The sequence below is a fragment of the Eumetopias jubatus genome, unplaced genomic scaffold, assembly GCF_037043125.1.
Source record: "Eumetopias jubatus isolate StellerSeaLion01/CBP00866 unplaced genomic scaffold, mEumJub1_p1.0 scaffold_13, whole genome shotgun sequence".
Lineage (NCBI taxonomy): Eukaryota > Metazoa > Chordata > Mammalia > Carnivora > Otariidae > Eumetopias > Eumetopias jubatus.
Genome location: NW_028274819.1, coordinates 101,823,293 through 101,849,407, shown reverse-complemented (window position 1 = coordinate 101,849,407; position 26,115 = coordinate 101,823,293). Strand labels below are relative to the sequence as shown.

The following is a 26,115-nucleotide window of genomic DNA, read 5'->3' as shown; positions in this document are numbered from 1 at the left end:
GTAGTAATTTTTCCATGTTCTGAAATCTGATGCTCCAGATTTTAGAAAGCAAAAGTGAAAAAGACTATTAAGTGCCTGCAAGTCCATTTTATATGTCAGAATTAAAACCACTCTTCTTTAAGCATATTAAGCATATGTAATAAGATAGAATAAAATATTTGGGGTATAAAGTGCGAAATATCAAATCCAGAGTAGGTAGGGTGACAGGGACGGTGAGAGAGCATGTTATCTTTTATGAAACGGAGTTGACGGCGAGACTTCACATCAGGTGCAACCTTACCACAAGACGAAACTTCTTGAAATAAAAATCAGTAAGAATACGGAATTCAGCAGAGTGAATCTCAGACTATGTGCCCTGACCACCATGAATAAGCAAAGACAGTTCTGAGACTTATGATTAATAAGTTTCTCAACTCAGAAGAGAAACAAGAAATTAAATATGTATAAACATGCCATCCTGATGATCAAGTTGAATAATAAATCTCTGATACCGCTTCAATAAAGTATGGGATTAAACCACGTATTTGGGATTTCCAACTGTTCGAGTGCCAATGTAAAATTCTGTGTACAGGAAGACTTTTACATTGAATTGAAGCACTTGAAAATTCCTACAGAGAACGATGGAGAAGAAAAAGGAAAAATGGTATGTTGCATATATTCCTCAGCAAGACAGTGTGTGGGGTGTGTGTGTGTGGGGGTGAATATTAGAGAAAAAGCAGGTTTCTTCTTTGTTCTCTGTATAAAAGGAAAAGAACACAGTTGCTCAATTGGATGTGTTGCCAAAGCGATATGGCCCAAATGAGTAGTTAAACATGGCAGAGAACTACCCTCGCTTGCATTAAAAAAAAAAAAGAAAAAAACAACAACAACAAACAAACAAGCGTAAAGAGAGATAGTCTAACATCCAATTTGGAGTTGCACATCTGCCAGCATTTTAAGTGACACAGAAAGGCAGCAACAAAAGTAAATGGGACGACTTCAGCTAGCTATTTCCTGAACGTGGATATTCTTGCCAGATGACAATCGGGATGGTTACAGATTTTCATCACACACACCCAGAGAGTTGATAGGGAATACACACAGAGACTAGATGTTTTGGACCAACAAAAGTACCAAATTCTGAGTGTGGTATCGTAGGAATATTGAAATAAAATGCTATTGTTAGAGCAGATGTCAGAGGAAAAGATTGCCCAAGCCTGAAAAAAATAAGATCGCGGTGAGCTAGGGGGAGCAAAGTAGGAGGCAAGAAGACAAAACCACCATAGAGTAAAAGACATAGGAACGCCCCCCCCCGCCCCCCACATGGAGAAATGAAAGTCAGACAATAGTAATTCCTGTTAAGGTTCAGACAAAAATAAGAGTGATGGAAATCATTCTTGATGTTGGCATATGCCATGCCACCCAACGAGAAATGGGATCGAGTACGGTAACTGAAGAGATAGCACGCAATTTAAGAAAATTCAAACTGAGTAGGGGAGACTCCAGGAAAGCAGCCCTCTTTGGATAGGACAAAGAGGGGAATGGAGCCCATCGGATTCCAGCCTGCTTGTGTAACTTTGGAGAAAAACCCTGCTGGTGGCTCTGTGGTGACCTGGGAATCTTGATGGGAAGAGATCCCCGACCTGTTAAGAGCTTCCAGCACACACCACATTCAAGTCTCAATGGCACCCAGCCTCCAACACAGGCTTTGTCAGGCATTTGTGTCCTGTGTGCTCCTGGGGCTCTTTCCTTCATGCTCTCCTTTCTCATGGCCTGAAAGCTTAGCTCTCCTCATTACAGGTTCCCCCTGACCGCCACTAGCTGTTCCTCTTCCAGGGTATTTCTCTCTGGGAGATGGAGGCGGTCACGGAGACGAGAGTCTGCATTACCAATCATGTCTGCCGGGTTCAAAGGAAGGAGATGGAAAAGTGCACGTATAAACGAGGCCAGAGGAACACCTACCAATGCCTCTTAGATTTTGTCTGGATGCTCAGAGCCTGACCAGCAGCAAAGAGACCCTCTTTGTTATGGATTACCTACTGCTTGGCATCACTTATGCTGCTTCTTCCTCTCCTGCAACACATATACCGTCAAGTCCCCTAACCCTTCTGGAGGACACCAGTACCCATGCTAGGTCCTCGGGTCAACTTCCCGAACAGCTGACATCATCCAACTTCGTAGCTAAAGTAAACATGTGGACAACTTGCCGCGTCGTGGAAAACGGGACCAGTGCAGAAAAATAAAGGACTTATTTGTCATTGAGAAGAGCATCCTGAGAAAGAACTGAGTGATTTTATTCCAAGTCCACAGTGTTCTCAAGAGTGTGGCCAGGATTTCTGACTTTACTAAGATGAGAAGAAACAGTCAAGCGTAGTGGGAGCTGTGTGGTTTGCAAACCTAAAATCAAATCTGATCATGTGGGTCACAATGGTTTATTGATATTATAAAGGTGACTTCTCTGATTTTTTTTAACAGCAAGAAAGCTTTGGAAAACATAAACGAGGTGATTTAAGTCTTTCTAAAAAGAAAAGAATGGGGTCGGACAAGAAAAAGTTGAAATTTATTTTGGTCTATTAATTGTACCCTGTTTTCCCTTCAACTCCACAGTGTCTACTCTAATACAAAAGTGATTAGTAAAGTATAAAAATTCATTTGTGGGAAAAATGAATTAAAACCGCTACTAACCAGAGAATACACTTAAACGTGCTCTACTAAACAGACACATTTAGTAAAAACTGCCTGCGGCCATTAATGAAAATAACCAAAGATGTATGTAAGGAGGTGCATACAGATGAAAACCTGAATGGAAATCACAGTGAGAAATACTAGAAAATAGCAAAGAAATGTCAAGGTTCTTCTTAGCTAACCTCAAATCTATAAGAGTGCTCATTATAAACATTACGCCTACAACATTAAAAAAAATCAGCAATATCAAGATGAGTCACACGTTAATTACAACAAAAGAGGAGTCTTAAAGCTGATCAGTATGTGAAATCTCACTCCAAAACCCTTTGAAATAATTAGGTTCTCCTGCTCCTGGAATCTTAGGAGTGAACACTAATCTTAGAAGGACAGAACTGTAATAATATTAGCTGCTATTATCAGTAACTATATTTATCTTAAAGCGGTGTATTCTCTTTCTCATTCCGTTGTTTCCACGAATACTGGTATAAAGAGAGTTCTACACTACAATCTAGAGAAAGGAACCAACTCACACAAGTGGAGCGAGTGAATGGATATCCTAAAAGGCACCCAAATGCATGCAAAATATCATCGGCGAGTTTTCAGTTTTTACATGGATCAGATAATACACGTAATAGTAACTAACAAATAACCATCTCTACGTCTGGTAATTATGCTGAAATTTTTGCTGAATGCTTCAAACAGCTAATAGACACATGCACTAAAATGAGCATCTTCAACCTATGAAGAAGTTTGACAGCTGTGTAAGTATATATGGAGTCCTTTTCAGAGAACCATAGATAGAAACGAAGATGCTAATAGATCACTCTTCATTCATTAGAATATCTGAAAATTCTAAACCTTAGGAAAAAGGTTTGAATATATGAGTATCAGTGGAAATTGTCAGATTTTGGAATGTGAAAGACTCAAACACTGATGACAACAATTTCACTCCGTCAAAGACTCCCAGAGTCAATTCAGTGGCAAGAATATTAAATGAATACATAATATCTGCAGAAAGAGCATCTACTGGTATTACTTTCAAGTATGTTTAAGTTAATGCTTCTATACAAGACAAGCAGGAACCTATTACTTCTAGAATAATCAGACCTCCAACAGGATTACAGGCATAAATGCCTCTCAAAAGTCTAGTGCTGTCATGTTGACTCCCAAGCACTGGGTATATTCAGTCAAACTGGCCCAATCCAGGGGGTCCGCGAACAAATGTCCCAGATTCCGGAAACTGACAGGCATTCAGCGCTTGCCTGTGGCCAGACCTACTCCCAAAAACAAAAGAGGTGCACCTTCAGGCACATTTGGGATTTTACTGAAAACAACCCAGGCTAAAAGACACAAAGGTTGTGAGACAGAACAATAGGGTCTGTTTCAAGGTCTAAGATTCTAGATTTGCACCATGTGCTTTGTAACCCAGGCAGCATGGCTCATCTCTCTTCTTATCATTTCCTCCTGTGGAGGATGGTCATACTTAAAAGGTATAGGTAGAAAAATACCCTGAAAGCTATAATAGTCCATTCCATTGCTATTACTCTTATGGAAAGGCCATAACCAGTGACGGGTCACTGGGCAGATGGTCGGCTTGAAGTCTGCTTATTGGAGTAACTCACTGGCTGCACAGTGTTTTCAAATACTTCTCAACAACTACATGGACAGAAAACCTCAAGGCGCACCTGAAAAACACCAAATTAAGTCATCCCAGCAAAACCTTCCACGCTGATTATTTCTGCAGGTCTAATAGGGATTAATGCTAAAATGAAAGCAGACATGTACCTCTGCAAGTGATCTACTGTCCAACACAGACCAAGTTAGAAACTGCATGACCTGACATGGAACAGGACTTCCTAATCAGTATTACTCTCATCAAGAACATGTATGTAAGCACTAGGGACATGTTTTAGTTTAATGAATGAAAAAATATTTTCCCGAGGCAGCAGTCCAGTATGTACATCCAGAAATACATATATGTTCACACACACCAAGCGGAAATGTCCTTCATGTTTATCTTTCTTCCTTAATCTTCATATCATTACACTGAAAAGCTGCACTCTGCCGCCTCAAATGGACTTTGATTCATCGTCTTTCTGAAGGTGTAAATCAGAGATCTTGCCTCATTCTATAGTGTACGTCCTTGAAAACTCGCTTTCAAAAATCCCAATCAGCTGCTGTTACGTACTGGTGTACACGTTTGTCTAAGAGGTGACTAATTCAGACCACCTTCAACACAGGAGTATCTGCTGACTCTATCAAAATCTAAATATGGAAACTTAGCTACTGGGGTTTTCCTGAAAATCACAATCTGGTGAGTGTAAGACATTCAACTCCCTAGAAGTGTCCTTAGCAGCCTGTCAACAGTCCTTGCTTATTATCAGCCTCCTCGCCCCTAGAAGCTCTTAATTCTTTTATGTCCAACGGTTGCAATTTGTGGCAAAGTGTGTGTTCGTGGGGTATGATTTTTATAGCATCGTCTAGGGTATAAGCAATACACAAGGCGGTGAGTAAAGCCGAAGGTAAGGAGATCAACAATATTAAATGAGATGTAACTCAGACGGAAAAATTGTTAAGCAGATTTTATAAGCGAGCTCTGTCATGGGGTATAGATGGGGTAGCCCACCTCCTCCACTCCTGCACAGAAGGGGAAAAAGAAAATCCTGGTCATTTAGAAGCAATGACATTTCATGTGGTGAGTGATTCATTTGAGGGCTCTAAATTCTCTTGATCTTTGCTTCTGAAGCTTGAGGGCTGAAACCCAAGAGCAGGTGGGATCTACAAAGACTGCTGACTGCCATTCCTTAGAGTGTTTGGTAAAATAGGCTATTTTTAAAATTCAGCAAGATGGCCGTTGATTCTTCCTAAAACAGGTTTGAACAGCAAAATTTACCATTAACCTCTTCCTTGCTGCCGGAAGCCATCGGTAGTAAGGGCCCTCCCACTCCGTTTCCCAGGACACACCCCCACGCGTCTCTCACCCAGCACTGTGATTGTGGTATAACTTTCTTGTGGGGGGTCAGTGTAGAGCTGGCAGAAGTATCTCCCTTCATCCGAAATTGAGACATTTGTCAGCGACACCTTGAGTTCACTGCTAGAAAAATTCAGCAACTGAAACCTGCTGTCCTTCAAAGCTGTGAAACAAAACACAGAGGTAGTGATTAGTAGGAAGACATGACACACAGTCCATTTTCCTTATCTAGGGGAGGAGAACGTTAGGAGACTCGAAAAGCCACTACAGAGAAGAAAAGTCGATTAAGTCTTCGTGCACCTGTTGAGTACTGCTTCATGCTTCTTGAATTACTATTTTGGGCTTCTGCAATAACTGCATGTAGACAAATAACCGTGTCCGAAAGGAAACCGACACACACCAGGGCTTATGGGTGTAGGCACGCACGTGTGTGCTCCTTGCTGTCAGTTTCCAGCCCTTGTTCGTAAACTGTTTCAGATTCTCCACCGGAGTTCAGTAAAACGAAAACAGAACGAAAGCGCAGGCTGTGGGCACTGAAAGTTCAGGGAGGAGGACCTATAGAGGCTTTTGAGTTGTCTCTAAAAAATCTGGGGCCCCTTAAAAAAAAGAAAAAAGCAGTTCCAAATTATGAAGATAAAAAAAATCACTATCAGTAGTTTCAAAAACAAGATGGAAATAATTAAAAAAAAATTCATCGCAAAACAATCCAATTTAACTTGGATGCACCTTTGTATTTGGTACTGTTGGAGGTGCAGCTGCCCAGAGTCCACGACCCAGGGCCTCCCAAAGCCTCAGACCCCGCCTGCAGTTTCCTAATTGCATTCAACTTCACAGTGGGAGACAGATGAGGATAAAGCAGGAAATCAGAGTCACCACAAAAATCACGTCTGTGGGCTCTTTATTAATTTCAAATATTCACTTTTAAAGTCCTTGTGTCAATTTTGGCAAAGGCTAAATTCATTTATAATGACAAAAATTCACTCTAAAAATGGCTGGCTCCTCTTCTTTTACCTTCCTTCGTGCTCTGAGCTGTTCCTTAGTTTTATCAACTCTTTCCACAGTTCATGAATGTTCTGGGCCATTGGGGAGAACGGGGACAAGCAGATGTGAAGGGACATCTGCTTTGATTAGGCACCCATGCTCCCAAAGAGCGATCTTGTGAAAGACCTGATTCCTGCTCCGGTTAAAGCTCTGAGATCCATTTGAACCATTTCTGGGATACACAATTAAGTTCCAACGATTACTTTTTGGGATATCACATTTGCTAAGACTTCGGCACATGGTAACCTCTGTCTACCAGAGGTTACGGTGATAGGAGATTTTGGCTTTGTCTTTATAGGCACACATTGCCTTGGAAACTTCCATCTTCAAACCAAACAGATTACCCTTCAGAATGCTCTATTTTCCTTGCCTTACCCTATTTGAGTTGTTTGTGTCAGCTAAGTATTTGGGACTCAATTGCAATTCACCTTGAATTACTACAATCAATTCCTATTGCAAAGTAAGACTGCTTTACTTTTAAAAGGGACCATTCAAGGTTTCTATTAAGTAGAAAGATTATGATTGCATGTCTCTTCTTCCCTCTGAAGAATTGACTAAACTTTAAGCATCTAACATTAAATTTAGAAAAGGAGGCCTTGGTAATCTCTTTATCAAGACAACATGTAAGAAAAAAAAGTTGCCACCTAATGCTACAGAGATAGAAACTTACGCCTGAAGTCTCTGAAATAAATGGTCTGCCTGTTGGGATTCAGCAGCTGAATCACAGAGTCGTCACTCTTATTGACTTGGCAGCTGATGGTTGCGACTTCTCCCTCGATCACTGTCACATCTTTCGTAAACAAATTCTGTCCATCGCCTTAAAAAAAAAAAAAAAAAAAAGGAGAAAGGGATTTCCATCAATTAAAATTTGGTTAATGGCTCAGTTAGAACAAAAGACAAGAAACGTATTCCAAAATGGGCACCAAGGGCGATACTGGGGTGGCTCCCATCTTCCTCCTCAGTCCACAAAGTGAGTCCGTTGATCCCAGAGAGACCCAGGGGCAAAATGTGACTAAGCCTGGGATCAACATGCTCTCAAAAGTCGTGATGCCCACGTCCCAGCCCCCGGTTTCTTGTACCAGTTGAGGAGTGCGCTGGAAAGGTATGGAAAGGTCGGAGAGCTGACTTTTCTAAGAAGCTGCAGCTCTCCCGAATGGAGTAGGGGAGAAGCATATCCTCCACCTCAGCTCACGCGCCCTTGAGCTAAGCTATTTGGTCGCCGCACAGAAAACTCAAGGGGCCACTTAACAGAAGTAGGGAGGAGGGCTCAGGATACAATCTCATCTTGTTGGCGGATGTCGTCATTCCCAAGGTACAGGCCGTCCCACTGTTTACTGGGCAGGAGCCAGGACCTACCCAAGTAGGAAGCTCTGGGATCCCAGTAATACCCTGGGAAGCCTCAGAGTTCAGTCGGTTCCTCTGCTCTCAGAAACTCATGCCTTCACGACTCACCCAAAGCCCCAGGCGGTCCCAAACCAGGCCCCTTCTGTCGATCACCCCCACCTAGCCATGTAGACGTTCTCTTTCAGAACTTGGCACAAAGTCAAGGCGTTCAGATCCACCGATCGAAGGCTCATCTCCAGATCTGCTCTCGTTTGTTGCTTCTATGATTAGTGACAGCAGTCAGGGCCCCTCACAAATGACCCGTATGATCCACAGCGCAGGTAGGAGAAGAGGAGAATTCAATTCATCAGCCGAAGATGAAGTAATTGTAGAATGTCCCATTCTGCACCCAGCACAGCAGAGGACATAGAAATACGGGGCACTGTCCTGGCCTTTCAGAAGCCGCCACGTGAGTGAAAACTGGTATCTAAGATTCACGTATGGAATAAAAAGTGTGGAGTGGGAAATGTGTATAATGGTCGATCAGGAAGGGGAAGAGGAAGATTGCTTTTTGGCTGTATGACCTCAAGTAAAGTATTTAAAGTCCCTGAGCCAGTTTCTCATCTGCAAAATGGGGACAGTAATTCAAAGCCCTCTCAGAGAGCTGTCGGAAGGACTGAGGAAGGTAATAAATCTAAAGCATTTAGCACCGTGTCTAGCTTCTTATAAAACTGAATAAATGGTGGCTGCCGTCATCATCACCATCACCATCCTCTCTCTAGTTGTCAAATCCCAACGTTAATCAGGCAACCCCACGTGTTCAGTGTGGATACAAGAATGAAGGCTCCCTGCCCGTCTTCCCAAGCTTTCTAGGTAATTATAGATCAGGGTGGTTCGTTCACTCCCCCCACCAAAACAAACACAAAAGAAAAGCCCTAAACCCAACTTTGTCACATTTAGAAACAAAGACCAAAGATAAACACTACTGCAAGACAGGGAGTGAGAGAGCGGGCGCACAAATAGAGATGCAATTAGAATAAATGGAGGATTTCCACCTGCTATCATATTTCTGCTGAAGGATCCTTTTTTGGCAGGGCACAGCGAGGAAGTGTGTGGCAAGGGTGTCTGAGATGGCTTTAAGCCAAATCCACCTAGAAAGAGAGCAGCCTCTGATAGAGGATTAGAAAGGCGGGAACTAGGGGTAAGGACAAAATTATTAGAGCCACAGACAAACAAAAACTCTTGGTGCTTGAAGGAGCCAACCAAAGTAAAACCCAGCCCTGAGATCTCTGACGCAGGGAATTAACCTAGGTGTGAGGAACGCAGGCCCACTGGGCTTGTAGTGAGCGAAAGGGTAAATTTTCTCTAGCTTGATCCAGCAGTGAAGGCTGAGTGGGCCGAACAATGTTGTGGAATAACAACCAAGAGAAAAAGTGATCAAAAAACAAAAAAAACCCCACGAAGGAATGCTTATTTTTCCCACCATAGAGTTCTCTGACAAACACAGAATTCAGAAGCCAGCTGGAGGGAGCAGTGTATTCCCAGATTTGAGAAAAGAACAAGGAAAGGGGAATTCTTGCCAATCAAGCAAGCTTTTCAAGGTAGTTTTTCACTGGCCCTGGCAAAAGTATGTACAGAAAGGACGATACCCTTATTTCCTCAGGGTAACCCAATCTAGTAAGAAAATTAAGGAAAAATTAAACCACCCAATTCCAATGTTGCATCGGTCGGAAGTCACGGGACTTGCCCTGAGGCGATGAGAATACCAAATAGGGTCCAACTCGGTTGCGGGTGGAGAGTTCCTCCATCTAAAGAAGTTTGCTACCATCGTAAGTAAGAATCTTCCATGTCCAAAAGGAACCCATGGAAAGGCCACCCGGGGATAGGCCTCAATCCCTTCAACATCAACCACGCCTTACAGATAGATCCTAACCACCATCTTGGGGGTGCCGGAACTTCAAGCCAGTTGCTATTCAAATGGACCCTAATAAGATACTCTCTGTGGGACGAACTATACCTTTTAGTGTTAGTCCTCCCTCGGAATGCCGGTATATTCTTCCTGAGTAGCATCTGTATCCACATTAAGGCTATCAGATGTTAGCATCAGAGATGGAGACAAAGAGGAGGTGACCGTGATTCTGTGTTTTGCACAGTTAAGGTAATAAAACAGAATCAGAGGGGGTTTGTCTGTTAAAAAGTCTACACCTTCTTAATTATTACTTATAACTAGGTAACATAAGACCGAATCACTTTAGTGTGCTATTATGAAGTCATTCAGGTAAAATTTTTGCCATCTGCACATTTTTGCCCTCGTGGGCTCTGGCACATGATGTGCTCTGCAAATCCACGGTGGTGTCATCATCATTACCGTATTATTTTTTGAAATTGCTAAAGCCAACCTCAAATCCGATGTCTCAGAAAATGACAGTTCCTAGCTATGTTAACATGGTTATAACACTAAGGCTAAAAAATCACAAGCGATAATGAAGTATTTTGCTGAAAGAGATCAAAGTGCCTTGGCTGATGCTGGTGGCCCAAGAATGTCACTGTAAAAATCACCAATAAATTACACGGGTCAGCTGGACAGCAGTTATATTAAACAGAGCTCCATACTTCGAGGCACCATAGGATATGCTGCAATGGAATAATAATGACCTATTTATTTGAGGCGCCGAATGTGAATGACAGTGATGAAAATACAATTTGTATGTCAGTACTCTTAACTGCCTGAAGCCTTTATGTAAAAATAATTTCTGCTCACATCCTCAAATATTTCTTCCAAACAGAAGGGTGCACTCTGACTTGATAAATTTCCCGTTGAAACAGATATCACGACAATTAGGTTGTTACAGAACACAACTTGAAGTGTAGCAGAAGGGTACAAACAGGCAACGTAGGTACCTTTCTTAAATAATCCGTTTAAAAAAAACCTTCCTGATTTTCTAAAACTCAATTAGCAGATACACTGTCAAGGCAGAAATAGCACATGTTCTGGGCAAAAGAAATCAAGTAGGTACAATACATTGCAGCCATTAAATAAGGCTGTTAACAGCAAGGTAATTTATTTTAAGGGCGGAACAATGTCTGACATGTACAGACATTTTTGACTGCTAATTGGTGTGTATGGGTGAGGTTTAAGACAGCATCAAACTGGATTTTTATTTATATCAGCAACTGTATTCCCTAGAACTTCCCGATTTGCCCCCCAATTTCTGAAAATACAACTCTGGCTCTGGAGAGGCCAGCAAGTCTCCCGCAGTATACTAGAAGTTGCTAGGACATTGATTACATGACAGAGAAAGCATATTGTCTAAGAAAAGAAAAAAAAAAACTTCGATGATTGGTAAAGACCATCTGAGCAGAGTTCGTTAGGGCTGGGGTGCGGTGGGGGTGCCACGGGCTCATCAGTCCCCTATTCGTTCAGTCTTCAACTGGCTTAACTCAGGGATTCTTTCCTGAAACCTCCTTTGGTTGCAGACTACTTCAATGGCATTACACACAACCGAGGCATCGACTGCCACCTACATCCTCCACAGTATGGCCGCCTGAAGAGGGTGATGGGGCCGATCTTAGGGCCAGAGGCCAGAAGGAGGAGAGGGGAAGGGGGCAAACTTTTCTCCAGTGCCAGGCACAGTGCTCGGTGCCTTGCACACGTTTCCCTCTCAAACTCCTGTTGTTTCCAATACCCCCAACTTTAAAGGTTAAGAACAGGAGACCCAGAGCAGTTCAAATAAGTTGCCTAATGTAATTCGGCCAAGTGCCGGGGCTGGTGTTTGAACCCAGTTCTGTCAGCTTTCTCTGGCCCATACAGTTTGTACTTTTAACCCAGCCAACCTCAGGATCTGCTGCCAAGGTTCTATTGGCTCTGCCTTGGAGAATTAAACTTGTTTTTAAAGAGGGTTATTTCCCAATGAGCAACTTCTGATTTTTTTTTTTAATTTCCGTAATTTATCCAAACACAATTAAGCACTTGAAGATGAGAGAGAAACTGTCCTGACTGTAAAGCACCTTGTTGACTATGGCTTCTTTCTCTTGGCACTCGACACCCTTTGCCCCTGGAGAACGCCTTCGATCCCCGAGCATGGCAGTCATTTGCCAGAACAGGGAGCTCGCCTCCGCTGCCCGGCTGCTAATAAAGAAAGCACTTCATTTACACCGGGGGAGTCTCTCCAGTCAAGTCTATAATAAAGGGCAAGTCAGAGTTAGAACAGAATTTGGTTTATACTATGGCAACTATGTAAACTCTTACTGACACCAAGGAACACAGATGACTCTTCACTGGGAAGACAGTTTGCCCAGAGAAAGAGCAAATAGAGTCCCCTGACCTACTCCTTCAGTAGCAAAATCATATTAAGGAAATTTTTTTTCCTCCCCTCCCCTCCCCTCTGCTACATGGAAGACTGCACCTAACAAGAAATCGGCACAGTCAGGCTACCTAAATAGGCAAAAGTCAAACCAAAAATATAGATTGCAAAAACAAAACAAAAACAACAAAACCCCCCAAGAATGAACAAACCCTGCCAATGATCAACATAGTCATGAACTCCAAAGAGCCACCATAGTTCTCAAAGTTTTGCACTAATTAAAGGCTCAGGATTATTAATTCTTCCCCTCCAAGAGATATCTAAGTTTAGACTTTCCAAGGAGTCAAAAACACTTGTTTTTGAAAATCTTATTTTCTATTGGTCTGTGAGCCCTCTGTGTCTTAAAATTGCAAATAGTTTTGCCCCCCTTCTCCATTCTGTGGGATCCCCATTTTTATAACCACGTTTGGTATGTGCCCAACTTGAAGAAACCACCCTTACCCCCGACCCAATTAAAACCATCACCAAGAGAGATCCCACAGTTCCTGCTAACGTTTCTCAGAGCTAGCACTAGAAATGAGTACGGTTCAGGAAATGAAAAAAAATTAAGATTCTGTTGAAATCCAGAGGGAAAAATCTTTCTAGCTGCGTATGTTCCCCCAAGTCAACGTAAACACAGTGTTCACTACAAATCATTAACAAAGCCATTAAGATTTGATTTCTATCTAAGCAATTATTGTCAGCATATTTTGTACATTTCCTTTAAAAGACTCAATCCTATCTTTCAATTCATTAAACTGTTCCTTGCATTTATAGCGTTTTATATCAAATCAGAAACCTATTTGAATTAATAAGAATTACAGTAAAAGTAATTTGAAAATAAATTATTTGAAGTTCAAGCCACGAAGGCTTTTGATGAAAGAGTTTAGTCCCATTTAAATAGTACAGTAACGTTTTTAGTCATCCAAAGTGCAGACAAGAGACAGTGAGTGAGAACCAGCGTCCAAAAAGATGAGCCCATCAGAGTGCATTAAGGTTAAGGGCGAGACCACTTCAACATAAATATAGTTCTTTATTTCAAAGAGAGGCGATAATTCAATCTTCAACTTCAATACTTGAGTATTTATTTAAAATCAAAAGCATTCAATCTGTCTGCTGTTTACAAAGCTTTTCTTAACCTTTTTGATCCCCATCCGTGTTTTGCTATCCCAAACAGTTAAGTCCAATGTTCCAAGGACTGTCTACTCAGGGGACCAAATGATTACCAAAGCGAACCCCGTAGCTCATAAAGTTTGGAGTTAAAATAAACTAAACCGACTTCACAAATAACCGAGTGGGCAAGAGTATGTGACATCGACCAAACATTTCTTTCTTTTTTTTTTTTTTTAAGATTTTATTTATTTATTTGAGAGAGAGAGAATGAGAGATAGAGAGCACGAGAGGGAAGAGGGTCAGAGGGAGAAGCAGACTCCCCGCTGAGCAGGGAGCCCGATGTGGGACTCGATCCCGGGACTCCGGGATCATGACCTGAGCCAAAGGCAGTCGCTCAACCAACTGAGCCAACCAGGTGCCCTCGACGAAAACATTTCATTTGTGTCACTTTCTTTTTCACAGAACCTTTATGAAATCAGAGGTCAAAGGAACTGAAAGGAACCTCGGGAGCAATGCTCTCATTTTGGTAGACGAAGATACTAGGGCTCAGGGAGGGGAAATAGCCGGTCACATGGCAAGCATGAGGCCCAGGCAAAAGTAGAGGCCACACTTCCCAATGGGCCACCAAGGTATTTCTATTCTTGGCTATTTCTGAATAACACTGATTTGTTTCTAATTACAAAAGCAATATATGCTTGAGGTTTTGTTTGGTTTTCAAGCTTTGCTTTACATGTAGCATTTAGAACACTATATCCTATGGTATGGAGATGGTCAGGATCTCATTAAGAATCTCCTGTAACATAATTACTGTTGTGTCACTTGAGCTTATGGAAGGAAAAAAAATACTGAATTTAATCTAATCTCCTTTTATAATCAGTAAAAGGTGAGGCAAATTTTTGAACAGCAAGTTAAAGAGTAATCTTCCTCAGTGCTGGTTTCTGCGTCAATTAAAATTGTTGATTTCCCCTGAATACAAAACAAAAAATATCATCTGACACAACATTAAGCTATTCATGAATATTCTGTATACACATTCTTGTTTAGTTGACTAATGGCAAATTAACGTTCTCTATTTTAGCTTAAACACATACTATAGGTATGTTTGATTAGCATTGAATTCCAAAAGCTGATTACTATGCATGCTTTGATTATGTAATTACATAATAGAGTATAATGGCTCCTTTGGAGTCATTATGATCTATATGGCAAATATGTTTCAGTTTTGCTATAGTTTAAATACACGTTGAGATGACAGCTTATAACAAGGCTCCACTTTTCAGTCTTATCAGCTAAATGGGCATTTCCCCATTCATCCTAACATCTCCTTGACACCAATTAAGGCCTATTGTGTCAAGCTGCATGCACTCTGAGAAATTCCCTTTGTTTTCTTGGCATTCAAAAAAGGACATTAATTTTAAAAGCTGTATTAAGCAAAAGCCCTGGTTTAAAAAAAAAAAAAAAAGGCTGAAATTCCATCCTTCATCCACCCTTTGAAAGGTCTGCAGGGAATCACATCTAGTTCATCAATCACTGCTCAGACAACCACAAGGGGGTTAAAGATGGAATTTCACCTTTAACTCCAAAATGCACATGAAGGGGGCCAGCCAAGAATATTGATGCTTATGGCGGTGGTTGGCCACAACGCATTCAGCTCAGGGTCTAACTGAACATCAACCACACCAAGTTATACAAAGGTCCGGTTCTGCAAATCACAGGTCTTGCAAATCCTTTATATTTTGAAGCTCCTTTCGGAAGGGGTAGTATAAAACAGCACCGCCAGGTTTTACCTTCCACAGCTCCAAGCCTAGTTTTCGATGGATCTAAAGCCAACAACATTTACCTAGTGAATAGATTTTTGATAATTCCACCATCAACTTGGAAACTGGAAAGCAGTCAGGTTTTAAAATAGGACAAACATTATTGTAAAGAACTATGTAAAGTTTCTCCTGTCCCCATGAAATTCTTTATTCTTGCACCACCTTCATTTGCAAGAAGAGCTGTTTCTGCTTTTCTCTTCTAAGAGAAGTATACCATGCCAGACCAAAGGTGACCGGAGTCTTAACTCGAAAGACTAATAACCATCAAGCTGTTTTTAACTTTGTGTCTACTGGTTTTCAGCATTAGGGCTGAAGAACTGAGGTCAAGCACAGTCCAACTGGTATTTACATATAGGAGGAGAATCTCTTTTGTGAAAGGAAACATTGATTAGAAGTGTGAAAACTCTTTGCAAGGGAGACCAGGACAAAAGAAAGTAGCTACAGCTTTTGTGCCCGCGCTATTTCAATTGTAACCATCACAGGAGCTGCTTTGCTTTTAAAAGACAGAGCTCAATAGGACTTTTTCATCAGAGCCCCCAGCACTAAAGGGGTCAAGCCATTGTGATGCGTAAGGTCCAAGCTGCCAGATCCCATAAAATGTAGGTGTAATGCCCTCCATGAGAATGTTTATCAGGAGTGATACGCATCCATTAAAGACGAACCAGCTTTTCCACTCAATTTCACTTATCAAGAAAGCGCAGGGCAATAAAAGAAATAAATCTACAAATAAACCATATGAGATAATAACAATCACAGAATCCTTTGGCTCTTCACATGGAAAGGTTAAAATACTAGACTTTTTTTTTTTTTTTTCTCCATTAACTCCTTTTCATAGCTGGACAGGTTTTGTGGCTTTTCGTTGATCAAAAAGATGGCATCTTTTTTTGGAGGGAGGAGAGCTTAGCCTTGAAGAAAAACTCCCTCCGGTGGACAGGTTTTGTGAGAATTAAGAAAGGAGCCCCCAAAGTAGAAAAGTCATTTATATTTGCTGGTAGGATGGCATTCAAATCACCTCGCTGAAAAGTCCTACTAAGCCTGCTAAATCTGCTTAGGGGCTCTTGGGAGAAAAGGGGGCTCTTAAAAATATGTTCATTAAAAAAACCCACCACCGTTATCCAACTTGGACTTTGGAGGAGAACAATCTGAAGACAGAGGCTTCTTACAAAACTAATTGTGTTGGCAAAGCAAGGAGATTCTTCTCAATGGATCTGATTCTGTGATGCTCGCTTATGGCAAAAGAAGAATAGAAGAACAGTTTTAGACTGAGCGGCTCCAGTAGCAATTCAAGGCTGGGTGGTATTCCAGCATTTCAAAATAGATTGTTTCTCTTAGACAAAATGTGCTTTAGGCCAACTGTTGATCTTGCACGTCAACCGCTTTGCAAATGAACCGATAATATGAGATTATATTCCTGGGGATATATCAAATGACGACTTTGTAGACTGAAAACCAGCCGTGTAAAATTCCCCTATCTGTGCACACGGGCTACTGGGGAAGAAAGTCACCTTCTAAGAGGGAGGAATCCTGTAGACAGAAGCTGGAGGCTGACAAACCACAGGCTCACACACCCTCCAACAAACATAGCGCTCCTGTGTCCCCAAGTCAGCTCAGGCCTGGGGTAACGGGAATCGACAATTTTAATTCACAAATAGAGCTACCCACTTCTCCCAAACCACATGCTATTCATAACTAAAGATTTACATGATTAAAACTCAAAATACATACTGATATATTTGGAAACCGCAAAGGAAGACACAAATATTAAAAAGACTTGGACTTCTCTCTCACCCCAGAAGACCTATTAGCAGCCAAACCATTTATAACATTATACATCGCAGCGGCCTCCGGTGAGCTATTACCCTGTAAGAAAATATAATGTTGCCTTTTTTTCTAACCAAATGAAAAATCTGGGATTTCAAGGCTATGGGGATAGCATTCACTGTGGATGTTTTTCCTTAAGTGACACTTGTCAATGCCCCTAAGTCGTAAGCTCATTAGAGATGCAGATTGTTTACAATAGTTGCTATTACTAAGTGCTCCTCTTTAAAGTTCTTTAAACTGAATTTCCTCAGAACCCCAATCTCAAGTCTCAATGGGAAGGGCCCTTGTGTTTCCTTATTTGTTATACTTGGATTTTAAGCACCTAATTTAATATTATTTTCCCTTTGATAAGACGTACCATGATTAAACTGAGGTCACTTTTCCCTTGAACTCACTAAAAGCTGATTCTTCTTTTTTTTTTTCTTCACATTTGCCTCCAGGATGTCAAAAGACTAATAATAAGTATAAGATATTTAAAATCACAAGGTTATAACATGTAACAATAATCACTACACTCAGGGAAGAAGAGGGAAGAGACTGCTTTTCTCCCAGTCTGGAGGCAAGAGAAACAAATTATTTCTTCTCCAAAGTGTTCATTACTATTTAAAATAATTTTTTTTAATATCTGGAAAACTCCCATTATTCCTGGAGGGGGTATTATTTTAATCATCGGCATGCTAACAATAGCTAATATATTTTTAAAATGTTTTCTATGTGCCAGGCGCTATGTTACATTGTCTCATTTAACCCTCAACAATCCCAGGGGGTTCATCATTTTAGTACCACCCCCATTATACAGACGAGGAAACAGATTTAGGGAAGTTAATTAAGTGGCTGGAACCAATACCTGAACCTATGCCTATTTAACTCTAGATCTGGTGCTATTAACAATCACACGATATTAATGAGGCTTTATGATGCCAAAGCAGAGAGGAAGTACTGGAAGGATCTACTGTATTTCATTTATATGCTTTAGGAATCAAGCTAAAGTCATACTCTGAACACATGGCCCTTCAGTATTTAGAGGGAAGATGTGTGTTCTGCTGAATGATCCCAACTCAAAGGCAGCCCACTGCAACTTAGGCGTTTACAGTTTCTGCTTCAAGGGCGTTCATTAGTACTGACAACCTACGTGACTGAAATTTGGCTGTAATAGCGAGTCTCTCTCTACGTCTCATCGTTCATTTCTCTTGCCAACAAGAGCCACTGAAAACCTTCCAGATTTAAAGCTTAGAGCCGACAGGACAAGCAAGTGAGGATATCAGTTGGAACACTCAGATACGGACTCAGAATGTCAGCTTCAACTGACATTACTACAGAAACAGAAAACGAGGGAACGGGAGGGATCGAGGTTTCAGATTCTCATTCTAGAGAGTACTCCGAGTATGTGCAATGTGGTTTGTGCAAGAAACAGCTGTAAATCCATGATAATCATCGTGCTGAATAATGCTGCAACATTCAACTTACATCTCCTACCAGGAAGCCAAGTAGCTTTGGACTATCATATGAAATGACAATTTCTTAGCTGGAAAATTGGGGCCCGTGACTAAGGCCCTTATTGATGAGTTATTCCCTCTATCATTTGTCAGTCATAAAGCAAGTGGTGGGCCTTTTTAACCTCTGGGCTCTTGAGCTGCTGGTCGCAGCTGGGTCTGGAAGAGGCATACGAGTAAGCAAGCTACTTACAGGTCCGAGTTTGACGAAGGGATTGCATATGGAGAGCGGCCAAAAGATTTCCGGATCCTATTTTTCATGACTGTCGAGTCCCCCATGCAAAGCCTGTGTGAGTCAGATATGCACTCTATCTATCTAAATTGGCGCCATTATAAAAAAAATAACTTGATTAGTATCATCTGAGTGTGGGCTGCTGATTAATCATTGCAATTAGAGGCAAGTGATAAGGACATGTGCCTTGTCCTTCCTCGTAAGGGGACATCTGAGGAGAAATGAGACCACTGGACTTGGAGAACAGCAGTTCTGAGCTTACTGGTGGGGTAACTGGGCAAACTCAGTCTGTTTTTATATTTTAAAAAGGGTAAATGGTAGCTTTGTCCGGGGTTATTATGAGAATCAAGTGAAGAAATGTGTGTTACCGGTATTTTTTTTTTAAGCTCCGAAAATGCTAAACAAACAATAATCTTCTCCTCCACCAACTTCTTCATTAGCATCATCACTATCTCCATGCAGCCTCTGTCTAGACAACCAGGATCTTCTTCTGATCGTCCATAATCCGCTGGAATTTTTCCCATTTCAGAGCTTTAGCTATTATTCTTCTCATTTTGAGGCTAACTTTTTAAAAAGCACAGAGTAAATTAAAAACATCTTCATCACGTATGCTAAATTGCCAACTAAAACCGTCAGGGGTAAGAAAAGTAGAAGGTGTACCGCAGAGGCCGCAGGCAGAGGACTGGACATCGGAAATTAGGTTCAGTTTACAGCGTGAAAAATGTGTGTTGTATTCAGGTTTCCCCCATTTAACTGGAGCGCCATACTTTGTTCCAAGAACAATCTCCATATCCACAGGATGTGAAGGGTCACCTGTGACAAGTTACACACCATCCTCAGCGGAAAACCTCAACAGTCAACACCTCAGATCCCTGGCTTGCACTGGGGAGGAGGGGGGCGCGGAATGGAACATTCCACAAAAGTGAGCTTTCCCTGTAACTGGATCTCTAAATGCCAAAATGAAAACGAAATGAAACAAAAGCAATTTCCACAGAGCTTGCTGACTTCCCCATTTTCTTTGTCCTATGCTTCTATAAGGAGAAGATCGCATGAATTAATGGAATATGTAGGAGTATCAGGCCTTTCTCTTAAAGAATCTCAGCCCGTGAGGCTTGTGTGTGTCCTCTGTTCTTTCCCTCCAGTGCTGCCTGTCACTTTTTGCAGATAATTCTTTCCTTTATTATTAAGTGCAAGAGCTTTGCGAAAGCTACTGGTGTTGAGACCTTCCCAGCTTATTAATGAGTTCCCGGGTGTGTCCGGGATGTTTGGGATCTCTAGAAACCTAACCTTCGACTAAGTAGTGTGCCGCCATGAAGGAGGGGGTGTGATTTTTCTCCCCCTTCATGTGACACTGGAGGAAAGAAAAGTGCATAGGCAAAATGAATAATATTTGGTTTAGTTCGACAATTACACTTTGATGCTAACAGACGTTCTTAGGTAAAAATAGACCTTTGAGTATGGGAAGCGAATCAATAAAAAACTTGGTGACTGACACTAGTTATTGACATTAATTTCTTATATTATTATTATTTGATCAAAACTACCCATTACTATTCTATTTATAAAGGCAGGGAAACTGTCCATGGAGGAATCCCTACTCATCCTATAGGATCCAGCTCCAAGTCGTTAGCTTTCTCTGTGAAACCCTGATGCCTCCGTCCCCAGATTTCTAGGCCTCTGGCTCGTGGTGCCTTGCCTGGTCTCAGCACCCACTGCACGGAATAGCTCTACGATCCCTCGTTTATAGGATGGTTTTCTTCCTTTGATTGTGATCTGGGTTCAAATGCTGGTGCTGCCAGTTATTAGCCAGACCCCGGAAAAGTTCCTTTAGCTCTCTCAATCTCAGGTTTCTCACATGTAAAATGGGCATAAAAAAATGCCTCTCTCACTAGGTTACTTTGAGAGCCAGATGGGACAATCGGCATATTCATGCTGCGTGAGACTTGGCACACTGGTTGTGTGCCCCTCACCTGCGCTCCTTCTTCACTGTCCTTCCTCACCGTGGTACGCCCGAAGCATAACACAGTGTCAGCTTACAGAGAGAGCGTCCAATGAAAGCTCTTGGACAAAGCTACCAAGGGCGGGCTGTTTTAAGACCTACACAGGCCCTCAGCACTCTCATCAACATATATTAAGTTGTACCCACGTCCCACATTAAATATAATTTTGAATTAAAAATTTCAAGTGATTTCTAGATTTTTCCTTTTGAAATGATAATTCCAACTGTACCTTTCATTCTGAAGCCAACAATTCTCTTTGCTGTGGTTCAGGCATTTTTCACAAGACTCTTGGAAAGAAACAGGCCCTAGTATCGATGGGGAAAAGAGTCCGGCTTCCAGAAGTTCCTGATGTTGAGGGAGACAGACACGTGTACACACAATGACCACATGATGTGGCAAGGCACAAGAATTCTAACGTGCTGAAGGAGGCTGGAGGAGAGAGGAACCACTCCTTCGGGGTGGGTGGGACAGGTCCTGGAGCGGGGAAGAGGAGAAATTTGAAAGAAGGCTCATGGCACGTTTAGAACAAAGGGAAGGGTATAGTGTGCTCTGAAAAGTGAGAGGAAGGGACGCTTTCTGGAATGGTCATTGGGTCCAGATATTGAAGGACACAGTATGCCAGGCTAGGGAATTTGCACTTTATCTTGTAATTAATAGGGAGCTATTAGGCGATTTTAATCCAGGAGGTGACATGATCACACCTGTGTTTTGAAAGGTAACGTCTATGTGGCGTGGGAGGGTAGAGTGGAGGTAGGGCAAGGGCTGGAGCCAAGATCAGTTAAGAGACTTCTGCCGGAGTACTCACAGCTGACAAGAACCAGTAAGGGGGTAGGGAGAGGACAGCAGAGCCCAGGCTGGAGGAATGAGTGAGGAGTCGAGAATATTCGAGGTTAGGTACATGGGCTTTGGCATCAGTAGGTTTTCAATTCTGCAAAGGGGGCTGAGTGTCACCTCCACTAAACTCCAGTTAACGTTCAGTGGTCTCCTAAGGAAAGACCAGCACAGAGCTACCTTTATAAAGGAGTTAGAAGGCAAAGTGTACACACCTCCTTCTCATCACTTCTGCTGTTGACCGATGAGATGGGTTTTCGTAGCACTCACTGGTGCCAAAAAATATAATGAGGAAACCTGTGCATCCCCCACTCCCGGCCCCACGAGAGCCTTGCTATTCGGCGTGGCACACCGGCAGTTTTGAAAATCCCTGGGATGTTATTAAAAATGCAGGATCTCAAAGTCATACCAGACTTACTGGGTGAGAATCCGCATTTTAACAAGAGACTCAGGTCATTCATATGCACAGTCTGAGGAGCTCTGGCCTGAGAGCCCAGCAATTCTAATTGCTCCCTGATATCACGTACATGAGACTGCTGACTTACCCAAGGAAGATCTTAGAACAGGGCGTGTCCCTAGACAACCTGTTTCAAGGAAACCAGGATAAAGTCATGAGGTTTAGTCATGGGATAAACAAGGTCGTGAATCATGGGATAAAGAAGGCCATGAATCACCACCAAGTGAGGTCCATCTTTAGGGAGAACACATGGCTTCAGCAATTTCTCATTTAAAAACAGATTTTAAAAAATTCAAGTCTGCATGAAGATAACTGACGTGGATCATTCTCCAAGTCAACGAGAACTAGAATCTAGCATTCCTCCTCAAGTGTCATAGAGCAACGAGTACGCAAATGAAAAATCCTCTCCCCAAAGCAGCTAGCCAACTGTAACCAAAGCCAAGAGATTCTTCTGCATTCCACTGCAAAAACTATTCTAGCCAGCATGCTCCCACCTAGCGGGTTTGTGGGTTCCCACGCGGGACCTGCTGAATTTTTTGCTTCTCTGGTTTTACTGGTACTGTATGTTTTGTGCTTGTGCGTGTTGAGCCGGTGGAGACCAAACGACAAATAGGGAAATAAAGCAAGTGGTCCAAAATGAAAACTGCAAAGAGCCTGCTGAGGTTTGCTACGAAAGTGATGGAATTCAACTATATGATGTGAAGGGAGGAAAAAATAAATAAATAAAAGCTTAACTCCCCATTACGGCAGGCGTTTTCACTCTGCGTCTGGTAGATAAAATTTGCTGCAAAATACAGGTAATGACACAAACAGAAGTTTAAAGAGAAATAATAAGAGTCTGGAGCTGGAGGCAGAAAGAAGCAGGCAGAGAAAGAGCCTCGTAGGATGCTCGGGGGAAGAGGGAAAGAGTTTCACTTCTCCATGGCCTCCTAATGAATGTTCACACATCAGCCTGCACGGGGGGCCTTGTCTTTGGGACTGGCGTGAAATGTGCCCTGCCACCTGGACCAGGCTAACCGCAGCCTGAGCAGCTACTCACAGGAGCGAAGCAGGGCAGGGTTCACCTAAGAGTAAGAACCTCCGTTTGGGGGAGTTGTTTCCTATCACTCTGAAACTTTATATACCCAGAATTTCAACCCGTGTGTCGGTTTCCTAGCAAACCTTTAAATATATAATATATATATTTGGGGGAGGGGGGTCGGGGGTGGGAGGAGGGGGAATGGCACAATTGTCCTCGCCATGTCCTAGCTTCTGTTCTTCCGATTCCTTAACATATGGCAGTTGCAACTGGTTCGCACTTCATTCCTCTAGCAAATTTGTTCTTGTATGAAAGCTTTCAGCATTTTTCCCACTGGCGTGCCCAGATGCCTTTACTGCAACGGAAGCAGATCTCCGAACAGCTTTCTGCTGGGTTACTAAAGTGCAGTTTCCGAGAGAATAATGTTCTGAATTTTGGGCTCTTAAAAATGTCGTTAGGTTTATGGGCAGTCATGCTTGTCACATTTAGAGTGTGAATTACGTACTTCACGGAAACACAGTTAAACCCCCACAGTTGTGCACAGCCATAATTTCTGCAGAGAAAAGACCAACAATCAGGCAACTTTATTACTACTACTTTTCATGTATAAGATGCCCAAATCAACCCCTCTCCACGTTATAAGGTAGTTTTTCTTTTTAAAAAAGTTTTTTTTTAAATAAAGAAAAAAAAAAAGAAAACCCCTAATGGGCTACTTGCTGTTCTATTCACTTTTTAGATTTGTCAATTTTTGAGTGACTGCCAACACCAGGGACTCTTTGTAGCACCTTGTACTTGGGATATAATAAAAACATGAAATGATTAAAAATACTGTGAGTGTAACTGCAGAAGGGACTATATATTCTGGGCCCCAAGGAAGGCCGTTTCTTTACAGAATCAGACAGACTCCATTTATGTTATTAAATTGTAGCGCTATTCACTGTCCAGGCTGGAAGCTTCCTGACATGTCAAAAGCACGAATATGTCCAAAGCACACATGAGAACTTTAACCTTTAGAATGCTGGTACCCTCTAGACTTAGAAATCACGAGTGCAGGAATTATATACCCAGTTCTAGGACATTGCTTACGGGTCACAAATACTCATCTGTCAGAAAGAGGTTTCTTTTGACCACGAATTTACCTATGAATAATAATAATAAGAAAAACCATGAGGGTGGTTGAGTTTATAAACAAAATTGTTAGCATACGTGGTAATACTACTAATACAGACACCAGCGAAATGCTGTTTCTCTAAACCCTAGCTCTGTGCCAGGCACGGTGGCGGCTGTTTTGCACACATCTGCTCAACTTTTTTTGGCATGCATCCGCATCACCCAGAGGGCTTGCTTACCGGGTCCCACCCCAGGGTTTCTAATTTGGGAGGTCTGGGGTAGGGGCCGAGAATTTGCATTTCTTCTAAGTTCCCACCCAGGTGCCGCTGATGCTGCTGTTCTAGGGACCACATTTTGAGAACTGGTACACATAATCGTACCGAATCCTTCACCCAGGTCTATTTTACAGGTAGGGAAACTGAGGCTCAGGGAGAGGCGCTACCGCTTACAAGCTCTACAAATATGGGTAAGATACTGAACTTCTCTGGCTCTCTGGGAGGATGACCATTCCCATTTGAACTTTCCTCATGGCCAAATCTCGTCCTTTCCATCGACATGTGCCCCCGCCCCCCGGCTTTATCCGAATGTTAATCCGTGTCCCCTTTCTACTGCCCATCACTAGTAGCGTATCAGCTCCAACTTGTGATCTGCCAGCAGGGCTGTGATTACACGTCATCCCTGTCTTTCTATTACTCCGATATTGATAGATACAATTCCGTGGTGATGCATTGCCTGCCCTTTCAAAGGTTACTGCCAGCAGATGCTAGGAATCAATACAGTTCTTATCTGTCACAAACCACAAGAAAAGCATGGTAAATAAGCCTCAATGAAAGGCCTGTTAACAGGTCAAAGAGAGAACTCGGAGATGCACTGTGTCACCAGCTTTGTTTCCTTGCTACTCCCCAACCTGGCTGTGGATCTCAACTATCTGTTTAGGAGGTGGACCCTGTAAGATGGGGGTGCTCAGCACTAGGCCTGGGTCCAGGACCAGCCCCGCTGAGCCCTGCTCGTCACAGACACTGGGCACAGGAGGCTGAGAGGCCACCACTCGACTTCTGTTACAACATGCTACCCAAGATCAGGAAGCTATTTGAGTTCTTTGGAGGCAAGGGCTCAGTGAATCTGAGGAGGTATGTTAGGGTCCCTTATACTTTTTGTCTCCTCCATTCATCTCTTAATAGGAAAAGTCCCAGTTGGGGGGAAAATGAAGATAAAAGGCACATTCTTTTTTATTTCTTAGATGTTTTAGCTCAACACATTAAGAAAATCAAATGATCGTTATATAGATGCCCTAGAAAGCTGGTTTTGTTTTTATCATTATCTTTTTTAAAGAACACGCAAGTCAATTTTCTTTTCCTCCCAAGGGCGGAGCTGCTTTATCTGATAGAAGAAAGCAGGCCTAGGGCCCCTACTCACCTGTTAGAAGGCTGCCTCTTTAAGCCTGAGTGCAGCCCGAGCGGAAGGAAAGGAATGGTTCCTCGAAAGACTCCCCAAGTAGAAATGTTGCCATGCAAAGGGCCCCTGCGCTCTTCTGCATTGTTAGCTCCCTTCTCCCACTCCCGGCTCGATACCTTTCCTCCTCATTTCACCTTGGTTCCGGGACTCCCCTTTGCTCCGTCTTACCTCAAGCTCTGGTGCCTTAGTCAGTTAATTTGCTTCTCCATCAGCCCGATCCATCTTCATGATGACAGCTCCTGGTCTTCACCCTCTTGCTGGAATGTGCTTGGGCGGACTTCTCTGGCTTGGTCTCAGCACAGCCTCTAATGACCCACGCGCACAGAGTAAGCCTGGGCGGGCAGGGCTCAGCCCTCGAACGACTTTTCCCTTCCCCGGTTTGTAATCCGAGCATACCGTATCAGGACCGTATCAGGGAGCTGCCGG

At 42.5% G+C, this 26,115-nt stretch overlaps 1 protein-coding gene across 3 annotated transcripts in view; it reads right to left on the bottom strand.

The window, feature by feature from the left end:
* The window catches only part of CADM1 (cell adhesion molecule 1), a 321,512-nt gene that overhangs the window by 58,234 nt on the left and 237,163 nt on the right, over positions 1–26,115 (bottom strand). For all 3 annotated transcript variants that reach the window (XM_028105876.2, XM_088017669.1, XM_028105877.2), the window contains exons 2-3: positions 7,347–7,493; positions 5,646–5,798 (exon numbers count right to left, since the gene is read on the bottom strand). In XM_028105876.2, coding sequence (XP_027961677.1) covers positions 5,646–5,798; positions 7,347–7,493 — 300 coding nt within the window. The remainder of the gene's footprint in view (positions 1–5,645; positions 5,799–7,346; positions 7,494–26,115) is intronic.